The sequence below is a fragment of the Nematolebias whitei genome, chromosome 19 (assembly GCF_014905685.2).
Source record: "Nematolebias whitei isolate Nwh7 chromosome 19, NemWhi1, whole genome shotgun sequence".
Taxonomy (NCBI): Eukaryota; Metazoa; Chordata; class Actinopteri; order Cyprinodontiformes; family Rivulidae; genus Nematolebias; species Nematolebias whitei.
Genome location: NC_056516.1, coordinates 26,576,495 through 26,592,897, shown reverse-complemented (window position 1 = coordinate 26,592,897; position 16,403 = coordinate 26,576,495). Strand labels below are relative to the sequence as shown.

General features: G+C 38.9%; 1 protein-coding gene across 1 annotated transcript in view; it reads right to left on the bottom strand.

The window, feature by feature from the left end:
• Nucleotides 1-5,011: 5,011 nt before the first annotated feature.
• LOC119425447 (zinc finger protein 706-like) overlaps nucleotides 5,012-16,403 on the bottom strand; it is a gene marked incomplete at its 5' end in the record, with an annotated part of 16,682 nt that continues 5,290 nt past the window's right edge. The window contains 3 exons of the mRNA XM_037692975.1: nucleotides 5,012-5,367; nucleotides 6,620-6,755; nucleotides 9,576-9,679. Of these exons, the coding sequence (XP_037548903.1) occupies nucleotides 5,272-5,367; nucleotides 6,620-6,755; nucleotides 9,576-9,679 (336 nt within the window). The remainder of the gene's footprint in view (nucleotides 5,368-6,619; nucleotides 6,756-9,575; nucleotides 9,680-16,403) is intronic.

Genomic DNA, 16,403 nt, shown 5'->3' with positions numbered 1-16,403 from the left:
AGATAGATAGATAGATAGATAGATAGATAGATAGATAGATAGATAGAAATGGCAAGCTAAAATGACAAAACGCTAGCTAAATGTTAACTAAAAGCCTAAAGTGGCCAAATGCAAAGCTATATAGCTAAAAGCTGCATATAGCTAAAGGCTCTATGCAGAAAAAAATTCTTAAATATAAAAATATAAAATCGATATCTAACTGCCAAAAGAAGCAAAATAGTAGCTAGATGCTAAAAAGAGCTAAACACTAGCTAAAAGTAAAATGCCAGCTATAAGCCAAAAGTGGCCAAATGCAAACGTACCAGACAGCAAGTGAAAAGCTAAATTTCGTCAAAGGCTGTCTAAAAACTGAAAACAGCAAAATGCTAGCTAACTGCTAAAAACAGAAGAATGCTAGGTAGAAGCTAAAGTAGCAAAAGCCTAGAAAAAATGAAAAGTAGCAAAAAGGCTGCTAAAAGTTGGAGAATTAGCTACAAGTAAAAGAAGCATAAGACAAAATAGAGCACAAATACTGCAGCAGATTTTCAAGAGGGAATTGTTTTAAAGAAATCAAAAAGATCTTAATGTATTTTTGTTTAAAAAAAAAAAATTGTGAATGCCGGTACTTCTTCTTTCGGCTTGTTCCTCTTCAGAGGTTGCTACAGCGAGTCATCCTCCTCCATATATACAGTTTAATATTTTGAAAAGTATAAAAGTTACAAAAACCATTGAAAATCTTTGGGTGGCACACCAAAATCAAAAGCCAGAATAGAATTTCAGGTTTGCTGTGTGACAATGTTTTTTAGGAGTGGCCATTGACCCCACCGTGCCCACCCTTGATGGTGCCCCTGGGAAGGGCTGAGATTTGGTTGCTTAACACAACTTCAAAGTAAATTCAGGTTTAAATGTCTGTGGCTGTCCTCCTGGCCTTTTAGGAAGTTAAACTCAGTCTGTCCTACCAGGGGGTCGTGCAAGTTGTTTCATGTTTTGTTGTAGAACCAGAAGTGGGCATGGCTTTTTCATTCACTGCACCCACTCAATAACTGGTGAGTAATAGCTGATTGGACCCATGACTCTTATTTAGTCGTCTCTGAAGGACACATGAATCATTTTGAAAAAGCTACGACTTGACGTCAAAATGGAAATATCACTTTTTTAGCATTAATCTGGTTCACACTTGGTGCTCAGAGGTTTGTGAAAATAGGTGACCCACAGCTCGGGAGAATTTGTCCTAATTAAAACATCACTCTATTAAACCCTTTATTTTAAGCAAGTACTTTTCTTTTACATTTCAGCTTAATTTGAGGCAGACCAGAACACCCCAGCTAGCGATTTTTTTATGTTCATGTGAATGAACTCGTGTGGTGTTCTTTCATTCACAAGTTTCCAGCTGGGAAGGATGTGGATGATGTTTGTGGACTCTGGGGAACAATGTGGGCTATGACTCACTGAACCGAGTCACTCGCAGCCTTAAAGCAACAGGCAGCGTGGGTCGTCTCATCTGTAGTCATAATAAAGAGAAACCAATACTTTCTGACGCAAAATGATTCAACTGGAATTGTTCAGAAAATGAATGGGGCATTATTTTTCTCTCGATAAATGACAAAACTGTTTTTAAGTGCTGCATTTTAAACAGTTTTCTACTCACAGCTGACAGGAAGAAGCAACGCTTACGAACATTCGCGTAAATTAGAATAAAGGATTGTTTTGTAATAAATAGTTCCCAGTTGAAATGTTTCCTAGAGGATCTTTCTATTTCGGTGGTGTTTCAATCAGGCTTCAAATCTCTCCACAGCAGTGAGACTGCTCTGTTGAGGGTTTTTAATATTTTCCTAGCCCTGGATGCAGGCGATTCTGTACTTCTTGTCCTGTTGGCCCTTACATCTGTTTTTGACACCACTGACCATGAGATCCTCAGTTCTAAGCTGGAGCAGTGGGTGGGCATCACAGGGTCAGCTCTCAAATGGTTTAAGTCCTACCTCTCCGACAGAACCTTTTGTGTCAACATCAAGGATTTTATTTCAACATCGGCATCTCTTCAGTGGGGGGTACCGCAGGGGTACATTCTCAGCCCTCTTCTCTTTTCTTTATACCTGCTGCCACTAGGTGCTGTTTCTCGTAAACTTGGCATACCTTTGCATTTTTATGTCGATGACTGTCAAATTTACTTCCCTCTGAAGCGCACTGGTACACGTTCTAACCAACCTCTTCTTGACTACCTGGTTGACATCAGGGACTCGATGGCTTTAAATTTCTTAAATTTTAATAAGCTGACAGAAGTCGTGTTTTTTCCACCTAATGGCACAATCAAGAACCACTGTATCAACCTTTCTTCTCTAGCCCTGTTAGAAAAACAAGTGGTCACTAATCTGGGAGTGATAATGGACCTTTCCATGAAACTAAACAGTCATGTAAACACGATTGTTAAATCCTGTTTTTCTCAGTTGAGGCGACTGTCTAAAAATTGAAGCCTTGAAACAGTTACCGGTATACATGCTTTCATAACATCAAGGCTTGATTAATGCAATGTGTTTCTTTTTGGAATCAATCAGACCTCTATTGCACGTTTACAACTGGTCCAAAATGCTGCAGCCTGATTTTTAACCGGTACAGGCAAAAGAGAGCACATTTCTCCAGTTTTGGCCTCCCTTCACTGGCTCCTGGTTCACTTTCAAATTCATTTTAAAATCCTTCTTTACGTTTTTAAATCTCTGAATAGTTCTGCCCCTCCTAGCTCACTGATCTGCTACAGCCATATGTCCCACAGCGCTCTCTGAGGTCAGCCAATCAAATGTTTTTATTGGTTCCAGGCACTTGTTTTAAGCTCAGAGGTGACAGGGCCTTCTCTGTTGAAGGTTCAAAACTGTGGAATGACTTACCACTGCATGTCAGGCAGGCCCCTCCTCTCTCTGTATTCAAGTCTCGTTTAAAAACTCACTTTTATTCCCAGGCTTTTGACAATGTGAGAGTTGATTTTAACATCTGTATTCTATAATGTTAGCCATTTAGTTCTCATCTTTACCTATTTGGATGCATGTATTTTATCCTGTGTCCTTTCCTTGTTTAGTTGTTACTGTACAGCACTTTGGCTGTCCTTGTTGCTGTTTCTAAGTGCTTTATAAATAAAGTGGTACGGTAAATGTCTTGAGCAGTTGAGAATAAACACTCAATGTTGGATTTAAACCCTAAACAAAAGCAAAATACTTTTACGAACTGCAACAAACCTGCATTAATACGTCTGACACAAACTGAACACCTGTCGCCGTGCTGAAAACAGCATCCTAACAATGAAGCATGGCGATAAACATGCTGGGGCGGGGGGTTCAATCAGCGCAACGCCCCAGTTAATTAAACAGAACAGTCCAGTCAAAGCTCACACCTCAAAGTAACTGAGAATCTGGGGTAGTTTTGTCAGAAAAATTGGCAGAAACTCTAGCGACGAAACTTGTGGAAGCGTACCCAGGAGACGTGCAAATATTAGTTACGCATAGCCCTGTCACAATAACAAATTTTGCTGATTGTCTCAGAAATTATTGCAATAAATGATATTGTTTGAAATTTGACAATAATTAGCAAATTTTGTCAAATTTAAGAAGAAATGTTGGTTAATTTGTTTTGAGTGTAGTACCTTTTTTCGACCACCAGATGGCAGTACAAGACTGTTGGAACTGAAGTACGGACAGTGAGAGAGTGCAGCATGTCTTTAAGAAAAATGGGAGGGAGGGCCCTTGACGTGGCATGGGCCGTCTCTCCTTCCATTATTTGGTTCTCAAAATGGTGGACATTCGGTGTGGTTTGAGCTCTTTAGCATAGCATTTTTCACAAAAAACTTAATTTAAGAAAAATTAGTAAGCAAAACAACTTTTTACACGAAGGCACGGGTTTCAACTGTGAATTTTGGAGCTTCAACAAGGAGGAGTCCCCCCCCCCCCCGAGGTCGACCTGTTGGCTTAGCTTCTCAGCTTAGCTGCTTTTAATGATCCAAAAACGTGATTTTGGACATTTAAAACAGATTTTAAAGAGAAAAGAGAAAGGGAGGGGTCAGTGAAGAAATCGGAGTTGAGCCTTTTGTCATCCAGTGTCTTCAGTAGAAAGAGAGAGATGAAGAAACGATAAAGCCAATAAATGAAAATGAGGTAGATAATTTTCATTTATCATGTGATTAATTGATTTATCGTGACAGGTCTAGATACGCATGCTCAGGTTTTAAGTTTTTGTGTTGATTCACAATATACGCATATATATTTGGCATTTGTAAAGTGGTAACGTACATAAGACATAAATCTTCAAACATCCTTCTAAATTAACGCTTATGGGGTGAATATTTTTGCAAGCCCCCAATATCAAATACTGACCCTTTAAGTCTTGCTTTTAGTCAAATTTTTAGGACTTCAAATGGCTGAATACAAACATATTGTCACTTTTCACTAATTTATTCAAAAATGTTCAAAAACAGAAAGCTGGTCTCCTGGATTGAGCATCGGAGTAGTTCTTTTTGTAGGTAATTACCTGACTATAAGACAAATAAAACTACATAATTCTGTGTAACAAGCTGGGAGAAACAAGCCCAGACTCCACATGGCATTAGTGAAAGTGGCAGACACGCCTATCAGATCAAACAAGAAGCATTTTTCAGATCACTTTAACCACAGAAATGTCATTCTCTTCATCGTCCAAATACATCATCAAAGACCATGCAAAAGGTGTATGACAAAGTAAAATTTATTAAAACAGTATTATAATACATTGTTGGAGCGGACATTCATTTTTCAAGCATACAAACCTCGCAGGCAGGCTCCAATAGAATCATATTTACTTACAATCTGAGCAGCAAAATGGGAAAGTTTCATATTTCTGTATCCTAACATCAAACTAATTATCTAGATGAGATCTTGCAGTTTAACGGGGCAGCTTAATTACAGTGTGCACAGGTGAAAACAGGTCGCAGCCTCCTTTTGATTCACTGCTCAAAGCTCGATAAAAAAAAAAAAAAACGAGGCCACTTACGACACCACCCTAAACGTCTGAGTTCTCCCACCAAACCTGAATCCTTCATGAGGATTATCCACTGAAGCCTAGTTAGGAGTTATATTCACAAGACAGGAAGTTTAGGGTTTAGGCGGGTCTGCGTTGGCCCTGAAATCATCACCAGATTTGGATTTGTAGCCCTATGTGTATCTGAGCATGAGCAGTTAGAACTGGACCGGGAGGAGGCATTCAAAGATGGAGAGCTTCTCTGTGTGCCGGGTTTTATTCGGGTCCTTTGGGATTCTGGTGTCCGGTTTGGCCAATTCATGCCTCTACTCCCTCCAGCTCAGGGGGCAGAGGGGATTTGGGGTGCTTGCTCTCAAAGTGCTGCTTGAAGGTTTTCGGATCAGGCATCTGGGACTGTAAGAAAACAACCGGCAAATTTTTGGAAATGTATTATAACTAGAGAAATTGCAATTCCTGCGAAAAACAGCTGAAATGGAACAACAAGCCTAAATCAGTAGAAGGCAGAAATAACACATATTTGCTGAATTATGTTATGAAATTAGCAAAAAAATAGCTGAAAAGGCAGAATGAAGCATAAAATACCAGAAGGAAGAAGAGCTGAAATTAGCTAAAAAAAAATGTGGAATTAGCTGAAAAGCTAAAATTAGCATAAAACAGCTACATACTAGCTGAAATAGCAGAAAAAGCTGAAAGGGGCATATCAAACTAAAAGTAGCATGAAGAAGTTAATTAGGCTGAAAGTAGCAGAAATTACCAAAAAAACTTGAATTTATCTGAAAACAGCTGAAATTAACAAAAATGCTAAAAATGTAGCTGAAAATGTATAACAAGCTTAAATTGGCTGAAGAAAGCAGAAACAACATTTTTGCCCAATTAGGCTGAAAGAGGCAGAAATTAACACAAAAAAGTGGAAATTATCTAAAACTAGCAGAAATTAGCAAAAAAAAAAAAAAAAAAAGCTGAAAATAGCTAAAAAGCAGAAAGAAGCTTAAACCACTAGAAGGAAGTGGGGAGAGCAATTTTTTTGCTGGATAAGGCTGAAAAGGGTTTAAATGAGTGAAAAAATGTGGAATTAGCTGAAAATTCTAAAATTAGCAAAAAAAACAGCTAAATAGTAGCTGAGATAGCAAAAACGGCTGAAACAAGCTGAAAGGAGCATAACAACCTGAAATTAGAAGAAATAAGTTAGAAGTAGCACAAAAATGTTGTAGTTAGCCGAAAGAATCTAAAAGGAGCCCAAAACAGCTGAAAAAACTGTTTCAATTTGCACAAAAAAGCTGAAAGAAGCTGAATCAGAACAAAATGTGAAAGGAGCAGTAAAAGTTTGTAAACAGATCTAAAGATCTGACGGATGTAAAATGAGCTCAATTCATTTTCTGTGAGGAAAAAAAAAAAAAAAGTGGCAGAAAAGGCTAAACATTTCAAAAAGCTAAAGGTGCACCAATACCAAAAGTCAGAGCAGGACTGTCCTGAAAGAGCTGAATGTTTCGATTTATCATTTGCTGAAACAGCACAAAAACTGAGGAACGAGAAAAATGCTGAAAAACATACGGAAGAAAAATGGATCACGATAGTGTGAATGCTCGATAAACATTCACACAGTAAAGTTAATAGAAGGAGTTTGTGTCGTCCAGTTAGAGCCCACCTTGCACACGGAGCAGGTGAACACCAGTGCTGCCTTGGCTGCCGTCTTCTGGTCGTGACCCTTGGCCTTCTTCATCTCAGCCTGCTTCTTGGCGTTTTTCTGCTGCGACTGGATCTTCTGATGGCCGCGCGCCATGCTGGGAAAACACAGAGAGAACGCACTCATGGAGGAGCGCAGCTCTGAGAAACACAACCAGCTTCAGCAGGTTTAATGGCTCCCACTGCAACGCCTTAAAGAAAAGTTTTTATTGAAAAATCTGGAAGCCATACCGCTGCCTTGTGCATTCGTTACCTACAGAAACAACCAAAATGGGTTGACAACGGCGACGCCCGTGGTAGAGCCGTTTGGGATCGAGAAGACAATTTAGCTGAACTGTATCAGAGTTTATTCTTACAGTTTGTTTTATTTACGTTGTATTAATCCGAGCAGGCGGAAGAGAAAGCAAAAAAGGAATGTAAAGTCCCTTATTGTTTTGGTCTCCCACTCCATCTTGTTTTAGCTTCTGAACCGTTTAAAACGACATCGCCTGCTGTTCTAGTATAAATAGCAGCTGATCAGATGAGTCTGAATGGAAAAAAGGCTCAAACAGCAGAAGCTGGAAAGTTCGCTTGCACTTTATTCAACTACTGTGGCAGTCTGGGTTAAAACTTCCACAACAGCTTTAGCTAAAATCACTAACTCTGCAAAGATTACCGACGAGATTCCCCGAGCAGATTCGGGTTTAGGAAGTAACAGAGTTACGGCTGATTTTTACGATGAGGCGATACCAGAGGAACAGGTTGTGTCCTGTTCTCTCAGACGTTAATATGCAGGAATCTACAGAAGCTAGTTTCTGTCATGTTTCCCACAAAAAGCTACTGTCAGAGATTCTTCTTTGATAATGAAGCAGCTTTAGCAGCCAAAGCGTCTGCACGATGACAACGCTAACATTTAACAAGCGTGTGTACAAAAAGACGAGGACGAAAACCATCTGGATATATTTACTTAGTAAAAAGGAGGACGCTCAAGCACCGTTTTAGTACTTTAATATCCATTCTGATGCTAGAAACATGAACTTTGTCCTCCAAGTAATTTATTTTACGGCTGCGTGTGTAAACTGTGCTGGGAAAATAAGTCACGGTGTGGAACTTTTCTACACCGAGTTATTTTCAGATTCTTCAAAAAAAAAAAAAGCTTTAAAATGATTTTGTAGTTTGTTGAAATCTGGCGATTTGTCACCGGGCATGGCAACAAGCCCGTTTTGTTTAAGAATGTCGCTTAGAAAGCGTGATTATTTGTTGGTCAGGAGTGATGTCATCGGGAATCCAGATCTGTTTTTTTTAAAAAGGGGAATTCCCAAGCTTTATAATGACACAGTATACGAAGGGATTTCCAGGCGCTACTGCAGTCAGCAGAGAAAAATGATCCGTTTCAAAGGAAATTACAAAGGATTATTTCTGAAAACATATGTGCTGGAAAACTTAAATTTAAAGGTAGATTAAAAAGATTATATGTTATTTTAGTTACTGGTAAATGCTGTCTTAATGGACTAATTTTTAACGCTAACTTTTAATTACAGAAGAAATAAATCTATATTTTCACTTATTTTTGCCTGAGCTCATTCTGACTTATTTTGCCAGCACCGGTCACAAATAGTTTATAAATTAGATGCTTGTTTTTCCTTTACAAAAATTAGCATTGTAGCTTGGCCCAGTTGTAGGAAGGCTGTCTTCTAATCGGACGGTCGCAGGTTCAATTCCCAGCATGGCGCTTAAGTGCCGTTAGGCTTGCTCACTGGGGTATGAGTGAAATATAAAAGTGATCATTGTAGTGTTTAAAATGAATACGAAGCACCGTGTGCATGTGTGAGAATGGGTGCACAGGAAAGCTTAAGCTTTTTGTAGAAACGAAAAGGTTAAACGGGCACCATTTAAAAACAGAAATGCATCGAAAATGCAAAACATTCTAAATTAAAACAAAAAGTAACTTATTGTCTACAAGCAACTTACATATATTTCCCCACTGACATTTAAGAGTTGTTGCTGTAAAACTACAAGTAGCTCCATCGCAGGAAAAAAACAACATAACTTCGATCATAGACTAGATATTAAGCTTATCTTTGTTACTTTTATACAGTCTATGGCTCACAAATTGAACTTTGAGTATTGGTGACATAATAGATTGATGAGAGAAACTAAGCTTTAACTTTAATAATTAAGCTACATTGTAGAGAAAACACTAAGTAATGGGATTATTTTACACAGCTCTACTGGGCTTTTATTCAAGTAAATAAGGTTGTTTAATACTGCAACATCCATCATTTACTTCATGTTTTAAGTGATGCACCAACTAACTAACCAGATTAAGTTGAGGTTAATAATCTGGGATTCCTGCAGATCTTAGCAGACCTGAATACATTTTCCCTGAGATAGCAGTCCTGTTTAATATCAGCTTCTAAAAATAGTCCTGCCTGTTGGTCGACTTCATGTAGTTTGTTCTAACTGTGCTAATTGGTTTATTAATTCCAATTACGTCGTTTAACAACTAGTTTCTCAGGCTCCTGTGTGCTTAGAAACACTTAAATTATATGCAATCAGGTCATTTCAGAAGAATATGTCCAAATGAGTGGGAGTAGTTAGCTTAGCATTAGCCGAGTGTTGCTCGCTGACCTTATTCGACATTATCTGGTTTAAAGTACTCATGGATTGTTTACACAAAACATTGAGCTCCTGAAGGGGCTTTCACGTCAATAAGCTAATAAAGTATCCCTATAAATCTTGGTCAAATCGAGCTGTTAACAGTGCAGTGACAGGTGGTAGCTTCAACGTGGGAAATGATAACCTAGCTAGCTCTGTTGTTGTCAATCCAGACTAGACCAGAGATTTCAACAGGACCCGAAATAAACCCACGTTAGCCACTCAAATAATAAATAATACATTACAGTCTTTATCTATTGCATAAAGATAGTAATCCTTACCTTCTAAAGAGTAAAAGTACGTATCGTTTATGAAGTACAGACGCACAGAAATGTGACAGCTGCTGCTTTCTCACTGACAAGAGAACGTCAGTGGTGCGTTCAAAGACCAGTGTAAGAGTCAGGAAAGATAGAAATCGTACATTTTAACAATTGACGGTCGCCACGACTAAAAAATTATGACTAATCTGACATTGCTGAAGTTTAAGATTTGTCATATAATAAATTTGTGTGAAGCACGCAGAGGAGAGTAACTTCTTCAGTGAGTTCAACAGTGAGTGGGTAATTATTTTCTTCGATTTTCTAGAGGAAACCGTGAATGCGGCGGGGCTACATTTGATTGAAAGTGTCTCCCCCATGTGGCAAAGTTTGGTTACTGCATATTTCCGGTGAAATCTGTGGCTCATATTCACACAAAACTAAAACATTAAAGCCTCTGAAAGCAAATGAAGCTATTTTTTAGCTTTTTTGAATAAATAACCGACTGTTTGCAATCAAAGACGGAACAAGTTATTGTTTAATGTTTGTTTGTGAGTAACTACTTAATCTGCATTATTGGTTTTCTGTCATGCTGTGAAACAGATAACAGAAGGTAATTATTTAGTTGACTCCACCACCTGTTATTAATTTTTTTTTATACTGTTTTTAAATGATTGGTTTTGTTGTATTTTTATTTACTTTCTCTTCTAGCATTACTATTTTTACAGACACTTTGCAATTCTACTAGGATAAGTTAGATAAAAACTCGTTTTATATAAAATTTTCTTGCATTACAACATCTACTTGGAATTTAATGAGATTTTCCTGAATTAGCTCTGGAGTTTTTTTGTTCTTGTTTAGATTTTTCTCAAAACCCATTTTAATCTGTTTTGCAAAAACAAAAAAATTCTTGTGAACAGCCTTTTGCTGGAACATGTCTCTACACATAAAGTAAAACTGATTGACTATCCATGTTTTAACCATCAAATGCACAGTATATGGAAATATTATTATAATGATGCTATTATTATAACAGTCAACAGTTTTAGCAATGATTTGTGTTGCTGTTAGGATTATTGAATTTGACCAACACTGGGTGGCGACTTTTTATTATTTATCAATCTTAGTTCAGTTTATTTTTATATATATCTGTTACAACTACAGATTTAGATGCTTTTTATGCGTTTTCTTTAACTAAAACTCAGATTCTCTGTGCTCTTTTTGGGGACATATATAGTTATTTTAAGCTACAGTTTTCCAGCTACAACGTTCCACTTTTTATCCATTAAAACATTTATTTTTATTTAGCTTTGTTATATTAATAATATAATGTCAAAGAAATACTGCATCAACAAGGGGAAGCAGGGTTACTTTTTTTTAAAAAGTGGTGTGAAGGATGAGAGAAAGCAGAGAAATGGATTTAAAGCATCCATTTATCAGCACCTAAAGTCAATCACTTTTATAATTACAGGGCTGCTTCGTCCTGATGTGACCGCTGCAGGCCACGTGTAACTTTTGTTTTGGATACAAACAATCCTGAAGCTTGGCCTGTACACATCATTTGGTTCACGGGTCAGCACTGCTCATTTATCTCCTCCATCTGTGGTTTGGCCCACAGGTAGGAACAGAGGAGCTGTTCACCATCTCCCAGCATTTGACTAAATCCAGCTAGTATGGAAATAAAGCTTCAGCTGTCGGACTGTTTCGACAGAGAGAAGATCAGGAGCCGATGGCAAAAGATCAGCGTCATTTGCCTGGTGAATCCTGACAGCCGGTCGTCATGACTTCCTTGAGAGAAAGCTTATCGTTGTGAGAAAAATCCTCCCTCCTCTACCTTTCCGGCTGTTACCCCCCCCCCCCCCCCCCCATCACCCCATGCACCTTTATCCCCAAGAAAAGAGAGACAACAATCCTTCCAGGCTTTTGTGAAAGAGGGAAACGTCTCTCGGGAGAGGAGGATGTGGTTATGCTTTCATGAAGGGAGCAAAAAGTAAAAGGAATGACAAAAGTCACACATCGCTCATATCCACCCCCCCCCTTCCCATTTTCCACCACCACCCCTGGAGGATGTTGTGCAGGGACATGCTTGCTTATAGGTTAAGGGTGGGGTTGTCCAGCCTTAGGGCCTGTGTGAAAACAAATCTTCCAGGTGTCAGTGATTCAATGGTAGCAGAGAATATTATCTGGCTTCTCTTTGCGGTCATGAATGAGCTGCAGACATGCTGATTCTTTACCCTCCCTCTTTGATTTGGGTTCCTTTCCCTGTAGTCTCAGCCAAACTAAATGCACCTCATGCTGAAAAAAGTTGCTCTATTGTTATTTTTTTTATAAATTTGGAGAAACTACCCGCCCCCACAGGTGCAGAAACAGGCTGAAAGCAACCTCCTGGTTTGTCTGGAGGCTGTTGAAGGAAGAGGAAGCTGGATTTCATCTTCCCCATCAGACACTTCCTCTCTCCCTGCTGCTCCCCCTTCACACTTTCGCTTTTTTTGTTTTCCGAACCAACAGGTTTTGCCACAGCTCGTTGCCGCTTCGTGACGCTGCCACAATGTTGCCAGACCAGTCGGGCCGTGCACGAGCCACGACACGGAAAGCGCAAACCCACCTGCGAGCAGGCGGTTCTGTTGACGAGACGCACGGTGATGTTTAACGTGTCCTTAAATTAAAATTAACGGCTGCAGCTAGCACGTGGGTTTGTTTACTCACGAAATGATTCGAAGTGTGGACCCGCGTTTCAGTTTTATATCAACATTTACCATAAAACGTGAAGTAAATCAAACTGAACCATTCGATTAAATGTTTTTACCTTCGATTTCATCATTTAGCAGCTTTAATGAAACGTGATATTTTTTACAGTGTAATATGATAATATACCACACAAATATCTGCCGGTGACCTCTGAGGGAATGTTTCGGAGCAATGCTTGGTTATAAGGGCCCCTCCAAGAAATCAAGTGAGTAAATCATGCCTTTAGGGGGAGAAAAAAGTTAATTTGTTACTTTGAAACACACGAGCGTGGCGAGTGCAGCTGAAGGAGAGGTGAGGTCCTGAGTCAGTCTGGGAGAGGCTCAAGAAAATGAAATTAAACCAACTCTGCACAACTAAATCTGACACAAAAATACTAACTATTTTCAGTTTAGCCCCTCAAAAGTCATCAAACTTAAACTGCTCATTGAGGAAAATTAAAAAATAAAAGTTTTACGTGTAAATGAGAAGCTGATTATAGATGATAATATTTAAAAAAAAAACAATAAGAGCTGGCTGTTTTAAGAAAAAGTGTCAAATTAAACAATTTAATACAAGCAGAGAACAATAAACCATCTAAAACAACAATAAAAAGATTAAATGACGACACCTTGGTTTATAATTTAGCTCAAATCTGTTAGTTTTGCTTTAAAATAAAGAACCGGGGCTAAATACTTAAAGAATTAACAACTTTTTAAGTGTCTTAATCATAGTAATACATTGGAAATAATATTAGAAAACACTTTATATGGGCTAAAACAAAAAAATTAGCTAAAATCTGGTCAGACGACTCAGAATTTGAGCATTTTTGACAACAAACACTGAATAAGTGGTTTAGAGTCACACTCAGTAAACTTTACTAAACTAACTGACAATATTAAGTTTAACCAAAGTGAAAATTTATTTAGAAATGTATAAATCTTATTGCAAAAAACAATAAATGACCTGTAATAGTTTCATGGTTTTCTTGCAAGCGGACCTTTTCGTGGACTTTTTCTCCTCTGGCATTCATTCAACTATTATAACTCCTAAAGAGAGCTAAACAATTTAATTTCTAAACTTTTTTTTTTTACATTCATGGCTCTTTTCACCGTTTTTTATTTTATTTTTTAGCCTTTTTACCTAATGTTAACATTTTGTTCACTGTGCGACTTGAAAAATGAGCAGAAACGGATAAAAGAAGAGACGATCAGCGACTGAAAAGTCGTGTCTTAAAGAAACCGGAAGAAAAATCCACCTGACGGGACCTGAGAGAGGCGTCATCTTTTCAGTTTAAGTATATTAGCTCTTTAGGGACAAACTTGTTGGAGATAAAATGCGACTTTTTGTATCAAACTGTGTTATCTGAACTGTTTGCAGAACAAACTGTGTTTTTGTGGCTGATTTGCTGCTAAGATAGTCCAGAATTATTGGACAAACATTTAGTTCAAGTTCAAGTTTCTTTATTGTCATTCACATCACATGTGGTACATGGGGTGGAACGAAATTAAGCCCCAGTTTCACCCCAAAATAGCTAAAACATAAAATATTAAAAGAAACAGTATACAAGGTATAAAAATATTGTATAATACAGTAAATTAAACAGCAGCCTGAACATGAGTCTGTTGTGAGCAGATGGGTATTATAGCAGCTTAAAGCAAGAAATCAGCAGCATATAACAGATAATAAAATCTTAATCCAATTTAAAACAAATGTTTTACTAAGTTTGAACGTTGACATGACACTGCTTCGTCTCTAAAGTCTGAATGAACCATAGGCCGGAGTGAAATGACTCAGTGAACAAAAAATCCTTTACACCAGATGGAAAATGGTTGGGGGCACCTCTCAGCGAGCAGGTCAACCCTGTTCAAATCCCAGCACAGGGACCATTCAGGGTGGAGTTTGCATGTTCTCTCCGTGGATGCGTGAGTTTTCTCCAGGTACTCCGGTTTCCTCCCACAGACCAAAAACATGCATGTTTGATTGGTAACTCTAAATTGTCCCTAGGTGTGAGTGAGAGAGTGAATGGTTGTTTGTCTCATTTGTCTCTATGTGTCCCTGTGATGGACTTGAGACCTGTCCAGGGTGCCCCCCACCTCTCGCACAGTGATTGTTGGATATGGGCACCAGTGACCCCCGTGACCTGAAAAGAAGGAAGCGGATAAAGATAATGGATGGATGGATGGATGGATGGATGGATGGAAAATGGGTGGAAAAGTAGCTAAAATTAAGAAAAACATTGAAAGCCCTTTAGAAAGCCTGGAGATCTATTGATTATGTAGTCATGAGAACGTCTGTCCTTTTCAAACCACCTTTTTGTTTTTATAAAATTCAACAGAAAATTAAAAAAAAAGCATTTAATGAACTCAGTTTAGTGCTTTTAATGAACAGAAAACAGGAGTTTTTATGACTGCTAAAGTATTTTACTAAAATCTATTTAATCTCAATTACCATACACACACACACACACACACACATAACTTACCTACGTCCACATTGGGGACCCATGTTTTAACAACCCAGCTTAGGGGACGCCCCTTTCTGAATGGATTAGAGACAAACTGGCAAGTGATTTTGTTTACTCTAAATTCACAGAAACAAACACACATGCACATGCACACGCTTCATCACAGCTGTGATGTTCTGCAGACACACTCAGTTCAGACACCTAATCCAGGCCAAGTCCAGACAAGCTGCTCCTGCCGTGAAAAAACTCCAGGTATGTAGGATACACCTTTCACCTCTCTCACACACTGGGACACACACACCTTCTTCCTGACGAAGGTATTTGGAGACTTGTGGCCTCTCACTCTCTGGTCCTGCCCACGCCTGCTGCCTGTGGCGGCTTGCTCGGCGGCCCCGGCGCTCGCTCCGGCGGTCGTATCGCTGCGTGGCAGACATTCCAGCAGGCAGAGGTCAAGTAAGGAACGGATCAGATAAGAGAGGTGGATGTTTGAGACCCTCTGGGACAGTTCAGAGACAATAGATCCCTGGACGCAGACTTGTTGAACACTTTTACAAGATTTTCAATTGATAAAACGTTAAAAACTAGCAGGTAAGGGAATGAAATGGACAATAAGTTAAAGGAATAATTATCGCCTGCCTCCCTCAGTGCCAGAGTTTTAGGCTGAGATCATCTTCTGATGAGAAATGCCCGAGTCAAAGCCGTTTTGATCAATTCTCATGATGTCGTGTGATGTCACACACAGAGTTCATGCTGTGGATGACTCTCAGCTACTACCACTTCAAGTTTTAGCTTTAAAATTGGCAGAATCACACTTGCGTGTGCGTTGGCAGCCATCTTGAACTATACTGACTCAAATCATGTTCAGGACTGGTTAGTTGTACATTCCTCCCACAGGATCTACAAAATAAATTGAAAAATCCAATAGAAGGTCCACCTGGACTCCCGCTTCAGTGTTCGTATCTCTTTTCTGTCCTTGTAAACACCAGTTTGTGGAGGCCAACTGCCGCACAGGAGAGTCTTTCCTCCCCACTGTCGCCCATCGTCCAATACGAGACCAGAATGAGTCTGGTTTCCTCAGACAAAAAATTATTCACTAATCTGACTAATCTGACCATAACAGATAAAAAATGAATTGAATTGGACTGCAAGTAAACAGGTTTAAATCCAGATCTGACTGATTTAGACCCAAACGTACCAGAACAGACTTTGATGCATAGTAATCTCATTGGTGGGTCGGACTGAGCTCACCTCTGGGCCAGATGTGGCTTCTGAGCCACCATTTGAACAGCCATGATGTACAATGAGCAAGTTAAACATGATCAAATGAAACTATTGCATAAAAAAATACAACAAACTAGTGTCTAAACTGTTAAGTATCTGAAATCCTAAGAAAAAACTATTATAAGAATGACAAACCAGATGGCTAGGCCTCAGACTGACGAAGCCTCTTGGATGAGGGGCGAAACGTTTCTTTTTAACAAAAAAACGAAGTCCAGATGACATGATTCAACCTTTTTTGTTGTTATATACCTGGATGACTGAGAAAACAAACTTTGTGTTTTTGAAACCATTAGTGAAAAGGCCAGACTTCAGGGGTATCTGAGGCAGGCTTGGAACACAAGAGTCAGGGTGGCTTCTGGGTAATACCAGATGGCTAGGCC